This window comes from Elephantulus edwardii, unplaced genomic scaffold, assembly GCF_000299155.1.
Source record: "Elephantulus edwardii isolate Elephantulus edwardi_28Jun2011 unplaced genomic scaffold, EleEdw1.0 scaffold00228, whole genome shotgun sequence".
Taxonomy (NCBI): Eukaryota; Metazoa; Chordata; class Mammalia; order Macroscelidea; family Macroscelididae; genus Elephantulus; species Elephantulus edwardii.
The window spans coordinates 3,743,816-3,760,969 of NW_006399978.1; the positions used below are offsets into that span (position 1 = coordinate 3,743,816).

The 17,154-nt window shown below is 47.1% G+C and overlaps 2 protein-coding genes across 4 annotated transcripts; both read right to left on the bottom strand.

The window, feature by feature from the left end:
- Positions 1–3,695: 3,695 nt before the first annotated feature.
- LOC102874669 (keratin-associated protein 10-8-like) lies at positions 3,696–4,712 on the bottom strand. Of its 3 annotated transcripts, none has more exons than XM_006898395.1 (2): positions 4,280–4,712; positions 3,696–4,078 (listed from the first exon to the last, which is right to left on the bottom strand). In XM_006898395.1, the coding sequence occupies exons 1-2, from the start codon at positions 4,710–4,712 to the stop codon at positions 3,696–3,698; spliced, it is 816 nt and encodes a 271-aa protein (XP_006898457.1). The 3 variants fall into 3 exon arrangements, with proteins under 3 accessions (XP_006898457.1, XP_006898459.1, XP_006898458.1); XM_006898397.1 differs by having other exon boundaries at positions 4,145–4,670; XM_006898396.1 differs by having other exon boundaries at positions 3,696–4,155; positions 4,339–4,664.
- A 6,968-nt stretch (positions 4,713–11,680) lies between these two features.
- On the bottom strand, positions 11,681–12,601 carry LOC102854636 (keratin-associated protein 10-8-like). The gene is made up of 2 exons (XM_006898416.1): positions 12,203–12,601; positions 11,681–11,941 (listed from the first exon to the last, which is right to left on the bottom strand). The coding sequence occupies exons 1-2, from the start codon at positions 12,599–12,601 to the stop codon at positions 11,681–11,683; spliced, it is 660 nt and encodes a 219-aa protein (XP_006898478.1).
- Between the last annotated feature and the right edge of the window lie 4,553 nt (positions 12,602–17,154).

The window sequence follows — 17,154 nt, forward strand, 5'->3', positions numbered from 1 at the left end:
TGTCATTTATGGTCTCTTTAGGGTATATTCCCAGTAGTGGAATTGCTGGGTCAAATGGTATCTTTATTTGCAACTTTTTGAGAAAGCGCCACAATGTTGTTGTTGTTTTTTTAAACCCCTGTCTATGTGCCTCTGAGTCAGAACCAACTTATAGCTGACCCTCCAGCCTCTTTTCAGAGGCTATAATCACATGGGAGGAGAGTGTCCATCTATCTCCCTTGAAGCCACTAGTGGGTTTGAAGTCCCTTCTTTTGGGTTGACAGCACAACTTCTTACTATTAGACAACCAGAGCTCCCTATCGCTTGTAGTTATAGCAACAATTTTTTTTTTTTTAGTACTTTAGAATCTAGGGCTGCTCACGCCGTTGCCCAGGAACGGATTTTCCTTTCTCTCAGGTTTATTTGGCCTGGTGGGCCAGCCAGTGACTTGTAGATTGCTCTGAGTCTAAGGCTACTGCTTCCTGCCATTTTTGCCATAGTGGCCTCAGCTGTGTAGTGGCCAGAGTGGCCCTGAACATGTCTCTTCCCAGGACATGAGGTCTCGGGTGTGGTGCAAGAAGAACTAGTCCAGTCTCAGCAGCTGAGGACCAAGAGGGACCATCGCACATTTCCATAAACCTCAAGGAAGGATTTCAGCTTTTGTAAAGGGAGTGTGGACCAAGAAAATCATCTGCCTCCAAATTACCTTGTTTTCTTCTCGAAATGATCTTTCTAAAATACTTTCTTGGGATTTGCAAAGACATTTCCTTAGAAACTGTAGAAAGTGGAGCAAGGAAATGGCTTTCAGGTGTGTGGAAAGAATGAACTCCTATTCTAGTTGCTTCCACTTCTATATGTGCATGGAGTTAGTGTTTCATTCCTATACTGTTGCCTATTCTTTGTAATCTTCAAAGGGAGCGGTGGAGGAATAGTTTACAAGCAGTGGGACTGCTAAAACAAAGCAGGTACCTTTCTGGTCATTCAGATCAACCACTAGTGCAATGAGACAATGATGGACATTGGAAAAGTAGAGGGTCAGTGAAAGAGAGGAAGGCCCGCAATGAGATGGACTGACTCAGTGACCACAATGCGCTCCGGACGGTGGGGGTGGTGAAGATGAGGACTGGGCAGGATTCCCTTCTGTTGCACATTCAAGTCTGAGTAGACGACGCCTAACAACAACAGCAACAACAACTTCCCTCCAGTTAAAGCTATCTTTATTACTTTATTATGATGCTTTGAATCTAGTGATTTTGTTTGAAAGCCTGTGCTATTTTCATCGCCAGTGTTTTTATAATAGCTATTTTGGTCAGATTTTTCTGGTGTTTTAGCAACAATATTGTGATAATTAATATTTGTGAAGCTGTATCAATAACTTTTAAAAAAAATCAAATTAGTAGTTAAGGGAATAGGAGAACTATTTTAAAAGGCTTCAGCTTGGTTTTGAAAAATGTAATTCAGTGCAGAAAGATTTTACAAAGCGATTTTGTTGTTAGCATTCTAGGGAGCTCTGTTGGCCTAGCGGTGAGAAGTTGTGCTGTAGACCCAAAGTCAGGTGGTGGTTCGAATCCACTGGCTGCTCTGCTGGAGAAAGATGGGCGATTTCCCCCTGTGAAATTTACACCTTCTGAAAACCTGCTGGAGAGACAGGAGTCCACAGTAAACAACAATGACAACAATATTCATATAATCTAAGAAAGAATACATGTAAGCAATTGTAACTATATTGATACATAATGATTGAGATTGGTAATACACATTACTAAAGATCTGTATACTTGGCACTGCAGGTCCATGGAGGGAAGGGGTAGCACCACGAATTACATCAACTCTAGTGGTGTCACTGGCGAGCTTCTGACGAGAGTAAAGTTAAGTAAGGAAAAGTGAGCTGAGAACTGTGTCTGAAAGTTATTTCTCTGCCTTATAAAATGTGCTAGGTGGGGGCTACAGGGTTTATGGTTGATGGATAAACATTGTGATCCACCAGGAGGGTGCTCTGAGGTCACCAGGGGTGCCTCTGACCACCTCAGCCGCAGACTCCTCCTTTTCTGGAAGGACTCTGGAGCCCTTGGCATGAGTTAGACCTGGCACTGGTGCAGCCCCGCCCTTCTCTGCTTTGCTGGAAGGAGAACAGAAAGAGATCAGAAAATCTCCCTTCAGGCCTTAGGAAAGGCTCTGAAAGTAATGAGTTTTCCAGGTCTTACTTGACCAAACTGGGGAGATTGTTTGGGGACCCTAATCTGAGTATGCCTCTCGATAGTGACCCTTTGGTAACAGCTATGCTGGATTTCATGGCTGTTGAGGGTGGAGAGGGAGCTCTGGTGGTGTAGTTCACAGAGTTCTGCTGCTAACCCAAAGGTGGTGCCTCTGTGAGTGTGAATCCATCGGCAGAAAAACGGGCAATGTCTTCTAATGAGACTTCTTGTTGTTGTTGTTGTTGATTGCCTTCGAGTTGAGCATGACTCATAGCGACCCTGTGAACAGAAGGCCTGAAGCCCCTCTACAACTACTGACATTTATCAAAGTTCATAGTGTTTCTGGAGGCATGTTGTTTAGGAAGCGGATGCTACTCCTCCTGCCTCTGAAAACCTAGAGGATCAACTAGGAGCCACTTCTGACTTGATGGCAATGAGATGAGTTTGAATGGGGAGAGAGAGGGGAGGGTGGGACAAACCAGGGCTTGAAGGCAGGGGGTGGACCCTGTGGGTGTGTCGACAGGGGACAGTGGAGTGAGAGTGGGCTGATTGCAGCTCCAGGGCACCTAAAGGCTCCATCCTTGTTCAAGGAGAATGATGCCACTGTCCCCCAATTGCCTTTAAAGGACAACTGCCCCAAGGGGGTGGGACTCTGTATCTTAGATCTCAAAATCTAGACTCCTGACAACCACCTTCCCTTCAACATCTTCCCCCTGATTTCTGCCACAGAGTTAGACCTGGGCCATAGAAGGCCTTTGACTAGATAAGACTGGCACATTTGTATAAACCACTCAGCTCGGGGTCTGGCGGACTGAAGAGCCCCCTTTCTAGCTGAACCCAGGCGGGCATCAGCCCAGCCCACCTCCTGATATGGAGGCCAGTGGCAGCTCTGACCACCAGATGCCCTCACGGTGACCTGAGAGAGAGGATTCACGTGGCGTGTTGCTGGGAGAGCCACCAGGAGCCACTGGCAGAAGCTGAGGGGTGCAGTGACACCTGGGTGGGCTTGAACACTATGACATTGTCACACTTTATGCAGGATTTTGTCACCAAGGTACCCCCACTGGAGTTTCTGTTCCTAAGGACAAGGGCAGGGAATAAAACACAAACTGAGGCCAGGAAAGAGGTTTACTTAGAGGCCAAGAGGACACATTTATTAGTTGAAGTAAATGATGTATGCCTGGAATGGGGGGACAAACAGCTGCAACAAGGGGCCCCAAGAGAGGCAGAGGTCTCTGGGACTGGCTACAAGATGGTGCAGGTGTGGCTGGGTGGGTGGTCACAGTTGCCAGAACATCCCAGGATATATCCTTCCCCACACATGACTTGAGAGGAATCTCATGTGTTTGCATCTGGTGAGACATCAGATGGGGTGAATTTTGGTTTTTGGGGCATGAGGTCAGCTAACCTTCATACTGAGATTTGGAACACAGCTTGCAATGGGTTAAATCTAGATGGTTTAGTGAGGCTGGCAGTGTCAGGGTGACTCTACTAGCCTTGGGCATGGGGGAGTGTTCCTAGTCAGCAGCTGGACTTCTGGCCACATGAGGGACCACAGCAGGCTGGCTTGCACACAGGGCGGCAGATGAGGGACATGCAGGAAGAGATCGGGGCACAGCAAGAGGAGGTGGGCACACAGCAGGCGGGCTTGCACACAGGGCGGCAGATGAGGGACACACTGGAGGAGGGCTTGCAGCAAGAGGAGGAGCAGACAGAGGGTTGGCAGCAGGAGGAGGCTGTGCAGGGGCTGGACCCACAGCAGACAGGGGTGCAACAGACGGGCTTACAGCAAATGGGTTTACAGCAGACAGGCACGCAGCAGGTCTGCTGGCAGAGGGAGGAAGTGCAGCATGGGGTCTGGCAGCTAGACTGCTGGCAGCAGGAGGGAGCTGAGCAGAGGTTGACTCCACAGCAGATGGGCTTGCAGCAGACAGGTTCACAGCACACAGGCCTGCAGCAGACAGGTTCACAGCACACAGGCCTGCAGCAGATGGGTTTGCAGCAGACAGGCACACAGCAAGACTGCTGGCAGGGGGAGGAAGTGCAGCATGAGGACTGGCAGCTAGTTTGCTGGCAGCAGGAGGGAGTTGGGCAAGAGGTGGTGCCACAGCACATAGGCCTGCAGCAGATGGGTTTGCAGCAGACGGAGACACAGTAGCCCTGCTGGCAGGGGGAGGAAGTGCAGCATGAGGACTGGCAGCTGGACTGCTGGCAGCAGGAGGGCTCACAGGAGCTGGTGCAACCTGATTGGCAGGGTCTGCATCCACAGCTCACAGGGGTGCAGACCAGGGTGAGACAGGAGGCTGGGGCACAGGAGACTGGGGCACAGCAGGTGGGCTCGCAGCAGGTGGACTGGCAGCAGGTGGGGGCACAACAAGGAGGCTCACAGTGGCTCTCAGGACAGTCTTCCACCTCCCAGGAGGAGCTGGGACAAGCACTGGGCAGGCAGACACGGCTGCCATGGCTCCTGTTGCTGGAGCAGACGGACATGGTGGAGGCAGCTGGAACACAGGATCCAGAGTAGCAGGTGTGAGCCATGGTGGGACGGAGGAGGTGAGCTGGGAGGAGGGTGAGTGAGTGAGTGAGTGTGTGAGTGAGTGAGTGAGTGAGTGAGTGAGTGTGTGAGGAGATCTGGGCTCTCAGGGCTTTTTATATCCCTCTCTGTTGTGTGTTGTCCCAACAAAGGCTTCTAATGCCCTTCCCCTTCCTGGTTGGTGTCTGAACCATTTCTGGGAACACTCATTAGGAGTGTTTTTCCCGGGAGACGCTGCCCTGCTCGTAAAGTCCTGGTGGTGTGGGGTCTGGGCGCTTGGTCCTGTCCAGGCTTGGGAATGGGAGGAGCACTCTCTGTGGGTTGATTTGCTGCAATACTATCTTTTGGGATCCATCACAGGGTCTGGCTGCAGGAATAGATGACAGATTCTGTGCTTTGGGAACAACTCAGCCCTATGCTTCTGTATTTCTGGACCACACACTTCTCTTTTTTGAATTTGTCCCAATCCCTGAAGATGATGGGAGGAGAGTGACAGTGGAACCTATGTGTCTGGACTGTGTTTGTGTCACAGGAGTGGGGTGGTGCACTGGGCTCTGGGCCAGTCTTCCTGCATTGGAGGCTCATGTGTTGGAAGATGCTGGATGCATCTGAGGGCTGGGCAGAGTGACAGAGGGCACCCACAGAGCTCAAGGTGCAGACTCTGCACCCCTGAGTGCTATCTTGTGAGCTGGCTTTGGGAAGTGGCTGGCTGGGAGTATTTCATTGTGAGGCTGGGATCTTCTCTTGACCCTAGAGCTGTCAGCAAGCAGGCTGTTGGTGCTTCTGCAAGCGGATTCGCTTACCTGTGCTCCACACAAAGGCACAGGATCCTCATGCTTGCTGCATTTCTGCTGGGGTTGAGCCTCTTTCTGTCTGTGGACCCTGGAGTTGCTCACTGAACTGGTCAACAGTCACACAGTGTGTGTGTGTGTGTGTGTGTGTGTACCAATGACAGCTACTGGTCCCTGTGCTCAGGGAGGCTTCTCCTACTGGAGGAAAATGGAGGGATGTGTACACTTGGATGGCCTGGACACTGGGCAAAGGGCTCCTGGTGGCAGAGCGAGGACAAGAGTGCATGGAATGAGGCACAGGTGGGCTCAAGTAGGTGCCTGTGGGGACCAGGGCCCAGAATGGCAGGGGCAGCTGGAAAGGCTGGAGCAGACCTCAGAGAAGGCTGTGGGGCTTTGCTTTTATCAGTGTCTCACTGACATTTTAGGTCAGAAGACTTGAAAATTATGAAGCTTGTGTTTATAAAACATATTCATATTAGTTTGCTGTGGCACCTTTAGCAAATTATCACAAGAGAAACTTATTAAAACAAATTAAAACAAGAGAAACTTATTCTGTGAGAGTTCTGGAGACCAGAAGTCTGAAATCAGTATTCTGGGGCAACGGTGGACCCAAGGTGTCGGCTGCACTCACTCAGAGGCTCCAGCAGAGCCTCTCCCAGTTTCTCCCAGCTTCTGGCGGCCTCAGGCTTTCCTCCTTGTGGCTGTACCATTCCAACCTCTGAGGCTGTGGTCAGTTAGCTCCTCCTCTTCTGTATTGCAGGAAACCTCCACCTCCTTCCTGCTGAGAGCTCTGGGTGGTAGAGAGCTATACAGCTAATTGAAAGGCAACAGCTCTCTGCAGGTCTGAACCCACTAGCAGCTTCTGGGGACAGAGATGGGCAAACTCCTCTCATGAGATTTAGAGCCTCTGAAAACCTGCTGGAGGGCCACCTAGGAGTCTGCTCTTGTTTTTATTTTATTCTTTTTCCCCCGCTCTGACAAGGACATAAAGTTTTATTCTATTTTGTGTCTGGCAGATAGGAGGGGAGGAATTTATTTTTTTAAATGGTTTGCTTACAAAGTTCACATACAATGTGTTTCACATTGTGTTTTACACTATTCGTCATTCATACTATGTTTCATACAAGCATTCTCATGCATTGTTTTAGAAAATTAACCACCATTGGACCTAGCCCACCATTACCCTGCCTTTTCACTCAGATCCTTCCCATTTCCTTCCCCTCTCCCTCCACCTACCAAACTATGCAAACCTGTGGTTTTCTCCCTACTTATCCTCAGCCCTCCACTCCCCCCACATGCCTCCTGGGGTCCCCATACATGTTTTACTAGTTGTCCTTGTACTTTTACAATAATGGTCTTATTGAGTATTTGTCCTTATGAGAAGGCAAGGAGAGAATGAGGGAGAGCGTGAGGGGAGTGGGAGCAGGTGGGGAAGGGAGAGAGACACTCTTTTTTTGTAAGGAACATTTTCATTGTGATGGAATTTAGGGTCCATTTGGACAATCCAGATGATCTCCCCAGCCCGAGATTAATCACATCTTCAAAATCCTTTTCTCCCTAGCAAGGTCACACCCACAAGTTTCAGGATTGAAAGCATGGCTATCTTTTGGGGTCTATTTTTCATCCAAAATATGAGGTATTTTCACTTGCCTCATATGAGTGCAAAAATTGAACAAAGAAAAAGGAAATCTGAAGAAGAATTCACTCATTTGGATTGTGGTGTTGGTGAGGAATAACCAATATGCTCTGGACTGCCAGAAGAACAAATTTGTCACAATTCAAAGGCATTCATTCTTTGTCAGTCTTCTTTATTGAGTGTCCACTATTCAGATGCCTATGAAGCAATTGTGAATACTATAGCTTGCGCGAGGCTAAATGGGCATTCTTGTTCTTCAGCTTTTTAGCAAGCAGAGTGCTTCTTAGAGGTGAGAACTTGGCCTTGCACACTTCGGGCACGTTGTCAAGTGATGCCAGTCTTTGCAAACAGGCATCATCCTGGAAAAGTTTAGGGTCATTGGAGAGAGGAAGACCTTCCATGAAATGGATTGACGCAGTGACTGCAGTGATGGGCTTGAACATGACAGAGATCATGAGGACAGTGAAGCTCAGGGCCAAGCTCATCTCTACTGTTCCCAGGGACGCTGAGCTGTAGTGACTCAGTGGCACCTAACAACAACAAGTATAATCAGAATGGTGCTTAGACGTGCGAGTGGACAAACGTCACCTATCTTTGGATTCAGCACTGAGAGGGACCCAGCACTGGAGGAAGACACCATGCATAGTGACAAGGAGGGAGATTCTCAGTGAATGGATCGATACAGTGACAGGAGGCTCAAACAGCCATGGTGGCGAGAGAAGGCATAGGACTGGAAAATGTTTCATCCTGTTTTACATAAAGTCACCATGAGTCAGAGCCAGTGTAAAGGTATCTAATAACAACATTCAGGTGGCCACAGAGCTCTTCCTAACCAATTCTCTGTTTTACTGCACCGTGTGGTTCCTGTCCCTACCCACCACCTACCATTTACCTCTCAACCTCACACGCACTTGCATCAAAATCCTGCTTCTTCCTACCTCAGTCTCTTCTGCTGCTAATTGTTCTTTTACTTTTCAAAGAGAAGAGCAAAGGGGTGGGGAAAGGTTGGCCGGGAGTAAAATGCAACAATTAAGTAATAGAAATCCAAAGTCTCTGTAAATGTTCATTAAAATTAATAATAAAAAATACTGTATCATGATAAAAAAAGTGCAGTCATAGTAGGGCTCACCTCATGAGGTTTTCAAAGACTGTGTGATTGCAAACATGCCATGCGCTCAGGGATGCAACACCATGCTTGAGTAAACTCAGGTCCAGTTTCTCTGAAAGTCTGGAAAGAGTGTGATGTATTCAGTTAGAAAGATTTCCTGCTGTCACTGGGCAAGTGGGCTTGCCCATAAAACACTACAGATAGCCAGGGTGTTGGCGAGACAAGCCAGTCCTCTGCCATAAGCTATACTCTGCTTTGCCCTGAAGGAAGGTTAAATTCATAAATTCCTCAATGTTAGGGATCTGAATGTGTCCCCTGAGCAGCCCCAGCCCCAGTATGTATTGGATGCCTCACCCTGCTGTTTGGAAATAGCGTTTTCTTTATTATGTTCATTAGGTTATTCCAATTAGAGGGGATTATCAGTGTGATTACCTCCAAGTTATGGAAAATGCATGTTAGATGTGGAGCCACAAATACAGAAGAGAAGACAGACTGCCTTCCCTCCCCGGAGAACTGTCTGTAAGCCAAGGAACAGGAATGCTTGCGACTGTTGACGAAGAAGGACTCAGCATAGCCAAGCCGCTCGTGTGAACTGTGAGAAATGAACTTTCTCTTTTTCAAAGCTACCTATTTGGGATACCGCTGACAGCACAGTGCTTAGGTAACTAAGGCACCTGGATATAAGCAAATCCTACACAACCCTGCTTGCCGAAACAGAAGATCTGAAGTGCTTGTTGCAGAAGGTCAAGGACTGCAGCCTCCAATATGGATTGAAGCTTAAATCCAGAAAACAAAGATTCTCACCACTGGGCCGATTGGCAGCATCATGATAGACAATGAAGAGATTGAGATTGTTCATAGCTTCAGTTCCCTTGGCTCCACAATCAACACTTTTGGTACCAGCAGCAAGAAAATTAAAAGATGAATTGCATTGGGAAAGTCTGCTGTTAGTAACTTCTCCAAAGTACTTAAGAGCAACAATATTAATCCGGAGACTAAGGTGCACCTGATCCAGGCCATGGTCTTTGTAATTACTTGCTATTTATCAGAAAGCTGGGCAAAACTAGGGATGATAGAAAGAGAATTGATGCCTTTGAGCTGTGGTGTTGGAGAAGAGTGTTGAATATACCATGGACTGCTAAGAGAACAAACAAGTTCATCCTGGAGAGGGTGAAAACAAGCCGCACCTTGGAGGTGAGAATTCTGAAGCTCTGTATCACATGCTTTGACATGTGGCAAAACCAGTCCTTGGAGAAGGACATTATGCTTGGGAAGGTGGAGGGACAGCGCAAGAGAGGAAGACCCTCGATAAGATGGATTGATTCAGTGTCTGGGGTAATGAGGGTAGGTGTGTCAGAGATGATAGGATTGGCTCAGGATAGAGGAGGGTTCAGAGCTATTGTACATAGAGTCGCTATGAGTAACTTCGATGGCACACAACAACAACAACAACACTAGTCAGTCAGTCAAAACCTTATCAAAACTTCTGAGGGACTTTCTCCTGCTGACAGTACCTGATCATTTGCTTTCCACGTTGCTTTTGAGCAAAGAGGGGGCTCCAGGAGGAAAGGTGTTCCTCAGCGTCTCTATTCCGCGATGCTTCTCAGTTAGCGTGACTTCCTCTCATGAGTCCTTCAAGTTCAGAGAGAGGCGCAGGGACAGGGCACTCAGCCTTTCCAGCCTCGTCCTAGCCCATCCAGCTCCTCACTGCAGAACCCCATTTTCACCTCTAGAAGACAGAGAGCTGCTCTCTAACCCAAAGGCCAGTCCTCTCCGGTGGTTAAGATGCACCAGCTGCTCTGTGGAAGAAAAATGGTCAGTCTCTTTCTATCTTAAGGCTCAGAAACCCACCAGAGGGTCAGCTAGGACTTGGTTTCAACTCCATGACAATCAGGTTTTGGTTTTGTGGGGTTTTTTTTTTAGTTTCCAGAAGTGTGAGAAAGCAAGTTACCCACCCAGTCTGTGGAACTTTATTACAGCTGCTCAGTATACTCACATAGAATCCCAGACAGGGAGGGTCTAGGTGCAAGAGAAGGGAATTTGAGGAGGGAAGAGAGGCTTGGGGATCCCTGAGACTGGTTGGACAGAGGGTTCAGAGTGAGGCTCCTGGCTCTGTTTGTATCTGCCTCTTTTCTCTCAGCCTTGGAAGGCCCTATCTTCATTCATTGCTGTTATGTGTCATCGAGTCACCTGCTACTCATAGTGACCCTATATACAATAGCTCCGAAGCCTGCCCTGTCCTGAGCGAGTCTCACTGACTCTGATACACCTACCCCCATTGCCCTGGCTACTGGAACAATCCATCTCATCAGTTGTCTTCCTCTCCTGCACTGTCCCGCCACCCTTCTGAGCATGATGTCCTTCTCCAAGGATTAGTTCCTCCTTGCCATGTGCCCAAAGTATGTGAGATGGAACTTCCAAATCCTAGCCTCCAAGGAGAAACTTAGTTTCACCCTCTCCAGGACAGACCTATTGCTTTCTTGGCATTCCGTGGTATGTTCAAGACTCTTCTCCAACACCACAACTCAAAGGCATTGATTCTTTTTCTGTCATCCTTATCTTTGTCCAGCTCTCTCATGCATAGCAAGTAATTGCAAAGACCATGGCCTGGATATGGTGCACCTTAGTCTCTAGAATGAGGTTGCTTCTCAGTACTCTGGAAAATCCCTGACAGCAGATTTACCTAATGCAATTCGTCTTTTGATTTCCTGACTGCTGGTGCCAAGAGTTTTGAACTTTTGATTGTAGAGCCAAGCAAGTGGTAACAGTTAACAACCTCAATTTCTTCTCCATCCATTATGATGAAGGCACTGAGGCTCCCTTGGAGAAGGGAACCTTTAAGGAGCCCCCAAGGACAATTGCTAGACCTGTGCCTGGGACAGCAGTAATCCTATAGACCTCCCCAAGAGACTGAGTCCAAGATGGCTTTGTGGGGCTGGGTCACTAAAGGTGAGGTTACTGTGGGGCTGACCATCCCAGGAACCATATAGGACTGGTGGGCAGGACAAGGGTGCCAGGTCGGTGCAGTGTGCACCATGCAAGGCTGGCAGGCTGGGAGCCCTGGGCTGAGACCACATCTGAGGGGGCCTGGGAAAACACACTTGCTCCTGGCTCCTAGCCAACTAGAAATAATCAGAGAGAGCAAAGCCATAATAGTTTGAGTGAAAATTTTATTGGCTTTCTGAGCAGGCTTGTGGTATAGACTGAATGGATAAAGAGCTGCTATCCAAGATAGGAGACTTCCAAGAGCTGGGTGTTGAGAGTGTTCCCATCGCCAGCAAAGGGAATGAAAAGCACAGGCAGGTTGATCTAAAGGGCCACAGAGCTCTTCACTGACTCAGAGGAGGAGAGGTCTGCCTACATTTATCCATTATGGAAAAGACCAGTGTTGAATGAAGCTGGCAAAAGACATGGAGACACAGAGGAATGGGTACCCCCTCAGCAACAGGACTTCTGGCCACATGAGGGGCCACGGCAGGCTGGCTTGCACACAGGGCGGCAGATGAGGGACATGCAGGAAGAGGTCGGGGCACAGCAAGAGGAGGTGGGCACACAGCAGGCCGGCTTGCACACAGGGAGGCAAATGAGGGACACACTGGAGGAGGGCTTGCAGCAAGAGAAGGAGCAGACAGAGGGCTGGCAGCAGGAGGAGGCTGTGCAGGGGCTGGACTCACAGCAGATGGGCTTACAGCAGAGAGGCTTGCAACAGACAGACTTGTAGCAGACAGATTCACAGCACACAGGCTTGCAGCAGATGGGTTCACAGCACACGGGCTTGCAACAGACAGGCTTGCAGCAGACAGGTTCACAGCACACAGGTTCACAGCAGATGGGCTTGCAGCAGACAGGTTTACAGCACACAGGCACACAGCAGGCCTGCTGGCAAGGGGAGGATGTACAGCATGAGGACTGACAACTAGATTGTTGGCAACATGAGGGAGTTGTGGTTCCACAGCAGACAGGCACACAGCAGATGGGCTTGCAGCACACTGGTTTACAGCAGACAGGCACGCAGCAGCTCTGCTGGCAGGGGGAGGAAGTGCAGCATGAGGACTGGCAGCAGGACTGCGGGCAGCAGGAGGGCTCACAGGAGCTGGTGCAGCCTGACTGGCAGGGACTGCACCCACAGCTCACAGGGGTGCAGATGAGAGTCACACAATGATCTGGGGCACAGCAAGTGGGGGCACAGCAGGAGGGCTGGCAGCAGGTGGGGGCGCAGCAGGAGGGCTCACAGCAGCTCTCTGGACAGTCTTCCATCTCCCAGGAGGAGCCTGTACAGGACTCAGAGGAACCAGGCAGACAGACGCGGCTGCCATAGCTCAGGTCACTGGAGCAGACAGAGACGGTGGAGGCGGCCATGGTGGGGTGAGTGGAAGGTGAGCTGGGAAGCTGGGAGGATTGTGTGAGTGAGTGAGTGAGAGAGTGAGGATGTGAGTCTGTGAGGAGCTCTTGGCCTCTAGGGCTTTTATATCCCTCAGTGTTGTCTGTTGTCCCAACCTGAGGGCCCCAAGAGCTTCCTTCCTTGTTTGGAACAATAGCATGAAGGTTATTGTTGAGAGTGTCTCTGCAGAGGTGGTTGGTGGGGCTAACAAATAGGGGTTGTCTGAATCTACTGCCCTGGAGCCTTGCCTGCTGCAGGGTCAGTGACCGGCAACTCCTGAGAACCCTGTCTGATCAACTTCCTAGGGCTTTTTGTCCTCATTTCTCCCTAACTTGTCAGCACTCAGTTGAATTAGATGTCTATTTTGTTCTTGTTTTCTAACCTTTTTGTTTGGGGATGACTATTTCCTCTAAAGCTATAGAACAACAGTTTAGGCATTGTATTTATTTTTCTTAGCAAATACCTCACACGGTTGTTCTTGATCTATGCCAGGAACTATTCTGAGCAAGCGTACAAATATCCTCCTAGCCACCCTTTGAGGTCAGCACTGTTGCTATGCCCACTTTTTTAGATGAGGACACTGTGCAACACATTGTCCAAAGTACACGAGTCTGAATGGGAACCCTGGCAGGAGACTGCTATCCTAGAAGAGAGTGACACAGAAGGCAGTCCAGTCCCTGAAAGCTCAGATCCCGTTAAAGCAGTCCCAGGACGTGGGATGAAGGTACAAGTTATAGATAGTTGTGTGAGGCTCGTGAGAACATCTGAGGTGGGCTGGGATAGCGGGACCAGAGTCCAAGAAAGGAGCTACAGTTGCCATCAAGCTAGTCCCGACTCATGACGCCCTTAGGGTGACACCATGTCAGAGTGAAACTGTGAGCCAGAGAGGCTTCAACAGCTGTCGTGTAGGAAGTGAGTCACCAGGCCATTCTTCTGAGGCACTCTTTTTCACTAGCCATTTCTAGATTCATCTTGAAACATAATATTGTGACAGGATAATATCCATACGCATACAAGGAAGATCTATTAATACCAATATCATTCAAATATATGCACCAACAACCAGGCTCAAGGAGGAGGAAATAGATGACTTCCACCAACTTTTGCAATTGGAAAAAAATTGAGTGTTCAACCAAGATATTTTGATAATAATGGGTGACCGGAATGAAAAAATTGGGAACAGGGAAGAAGGATTAGTAGTCAGAAAGCATGGACTTGGTGACAGAAATGAGGCTGGAGATAGAATGAAAGAATTCTGTACAATCAATGACCTATTCATTGCAAATTCCTTTTATAAGAAACATAAATGGCCACTGTACACCTGATGGTCTACACAGGAATCAGATGGACTAATGTGGACGAAGCTTCCTGGCGAAGCTCAATATTAGCTGTGAAAACTAGGCCAGGTGCTGACCATCAGCTATTCATTGCAAGTTCAAACCGAAGCTAAGGAAAATCAAATCAAATCCGCAAGAACCAAAGTTTGATGTTGAATCTATCTCACCAGAATTTAAAGACCATCTTGAGAAGAGGTTAATCGCTAATGTATGTAGAATTGCTGAGTTGCAGGTGACTTGATGGCACATAGCAGTAACAACAGCAACTCCAAATTAGAGCCACTTCTATTTGAAGTGATAATATTTTTATTTATTCGTAGACAACAGAGAGAATACCTGTCATGTAAGAGAGAGGTTGTCATTTAGAGAGGTGGTCCTAGGAGACTGGAGGATTTCTTTTTTTGGGAAGTTAATTGCTGTTAAATTTAGAAAAAGCAAAATCAAGCAGCATTCCATGTGTTCTCTGCTAATAGAAAGGTTAAAAGTGCCTCAGAAGAAAGGCCTGGTGATCTTCCAAAAAGTCATCATTGACTCTCTTGATTGGAAACAGTGGGGATCACATGGGAAGTAGTGTGTGCTAGAGAACCTTCTTTCCAAAAGGCAAAGCCCCTTGGTTGTAGTGTGTGCTGGTTTATGTGGTATAAATGCTATCAGTGGGTTAACAACTACTTGGGAAACACCTTGGCTACTTAACAACTGGTTTTGTACACTCTTTAAATTGGTACTTCATGGAGAGGCCATGGAAGGGAGCTTGGAATGAATTTTCAGGAGATGAGTCTTAGTTCTGAGGAGTTTGATTTAAAATAGAGAATGGCTGGTGACAGTTACTGGGTACAGTTGACCATTGGGGTGTGTGTGTGTGTGTGTGTTTCCTGCTGCTTCCCCTGTTATACTCCAGCCTCCCTATACTTTCAGTAGAAAGTCTGGGAGGAGGTGCTTTGTGAGGCTGAAGTCCAGGCCCAAGGTTTGTGCTGGGGCAGGCAAGAATTGTGTCCAGTTCATGGTGCAGGATTGCAATGTAAAGAGTTCAGGAAATAAAGAATGTTCTAAAGCCAACAGGGAGCAGTGGTTAGACTCCCAATAACTTGGAAATGTCCTTCTGGGTAATATAGGGTGATCTCATTAAACACATATAGGTTAAAGAAAGCAAAACAGGAAAAGAGAGAAGTTGGGTAGAGGAGAGAACAAACTGATAGATCTCTGGATTCCCTATTTCACCTTTAATGAGCATTGTGCTGTGCGCTGTGGAGTTGGAACTTACCCATAGCTGACCCTCGAGTGAGTTCTCAGAGGCAGTAAATCACACAGGAGGAGACGGCCCAGCTTTCTCCCTCACAGCAATTGGTGGATTCAAACCATGTACCTTTTGGGTTGATAGTACAGCTCTTTACTCACTAGTCCACCAGAGCTCCCTAGAGAAATAACTTTTTCATCTGACTGACGTACTAGACATCTAGTTTAGGCTTAGTTTGAATAAATTCTTTCCACTGCTTTAAAAGATGTTGGAAAGCATATGACCACACAACAGATAATCCTCTGAGCAGATAATACTGAATTGATGTTATTCTAACTAGTTTACAATGCTGTTCTGTGTTTTTCTTGTTTTAAGGACTGTTTAGATTTTTTTTTTTTAACATTCAGCATGCATACCTTTTAGGAGTGGCATTCATTTCCTAAACAACATACCTCCAAAACTCTGTGAACTTTGATAAATGTCAATAGTTGTAGAGAGGCTTCAGGCCTTTTGTTCATACGGTCACTATGAGTCATGCTCGACTCAAAGGCAACCAACAACAACAATAACAACAACAACAGCATGCTAATTTAGAGCAGCTTCATTCTAGGGTGGTAGGCATGGGGTGCATGCACTTGAATCACCAGGATGTTGTGAGCATTGTTTTCTAAGTCTGCAGCAGCCACAGCTGAGGATGAAGAGTCTAATGCCGGATTCTTGTTTCTTGTTATTAGGTTCTGTTGAGTTGAGTATGACCCATAGTGATCCTATGAACAACAGACAGAAGCCCTGTCCTATCCTGTGCCATCCTCACTCTTTCTGACACACTCGAGCCCGTTGCTGCAGTCACTGTGTCAGTCCATCTAGTGGAGGGTATTCCTCTCTTGTGTCAATCCTCCACCTTTCCAAGCATGATGTCTCTCCAGGGACTAGCCTCTCCTAGCAACATGCCCAAATTATGTGAGGTGAAGCTTTATAATTTTTGCCTTCAAGGAGCACCCAGCTGCACTTTCTCCAAGACATATTTATTTGTTCTTTTGGCAGTTCATGGTATGTTCAGTGCTCTTCTCCAACACCACATCTCAAAGGCATCAGTTATTCACCATCACAAGAACATGGAAACAGCCCAAATGTCCAACCACAAACGAATGGATTGAGAAATTAATGTACATTCACACAATGGAATACTATGCAGCACACAGGAGCAATAATTTTGCAAATTATTTCCTAACTTGGGAGGTACTGGAGAGCATTATGCTGAGTGAACAACTCAGTCTCATAAGGATCAATATCACATAAAACCGTTATTGTAGAATGAGTATAAAGATCCAGGAGGGGTGGGAGAGGCTGGAAGCGGAGGGATGTGGATGTGCAGGGGGCAGGGGAGATGAATTATTGGATTGCACAATTTGATGGTGGGGGTTTGAGGGAAATTGAAATAATTTGTTCAAATTTGTATTTGAATTTTATAAATAAACTAGTAGGAAAAGAAAAAAAAAAGCATCAGTTCTTCTGCTGTCCTCCTCCTTGTGACAGAAGAATTGTTATTGGTAGGTATTCTTTTTTGTTGTTTTACTATTTTGATCATTTTTGGAGCTACTCATTATCCTTAATGCTTTTCAGTTTGAAAAAGATGTATCTGGATTTTCATCATCATTTTTCTTGGCGTCATTTGGGTGTTTTAGTTTGAAGACTTCTATCTTTAACTTTGGGGGATGTTTTCTATAAGGATTACTTTATTTCTTATTCTTCTTCCATTGTCTCTGCTTCTCTTTTAGCAAATCCCATAAACCTAAGGCTATATTCCCCGATGTGGTCATTTATGGTATTTCCTCTATTTCTTTGACTGCAAGTTTCTCTATTTAAATTTAAAATAGTCATATTTTATTTTCATGACACTTAATATCTGTGATTTCTACCCTTCCTCCCCCTTTTGGATAAATTTTCTAGTTATTCTTTT

What these genes read in the sequence shown, in the direction of transcription:
- LOC102874669 (XM_006898397.1), bottom strand. Translation starts at nt 4,664, where the DNA reads ATGTCCGTCTGCTCCAGCAACAGGAGCCATGGCAGCCGTGTCTGCCTG. An exon ending in CTGCTGCAGGCCTGTGTGCT is followed by an intron (nt 4,079 to 4,144) that starts GTGAACCTGTCT and finishes TCTGCTGTGGAG; the next exon opens with TCAACCTCTGCTCAGCTCCC.
- LOC102854636 (XM_006898416.1), bottom strand. Translation starts at nt 12,601, where the DNA reads ATGGCCGCCTCCACCGTCTCTGTCTGCTCCAGTGACCTGAGCTATGGC. An exon ending in AGCCCATCTGCTGTGTGCCT is followed by an intron (nt 11,942 to 12,202) that starts GTCTGCTGTGGA and finishes GTCTGTTGCAAG; the next exon opens with CCTCTCTGCTGTAAGCCCAT.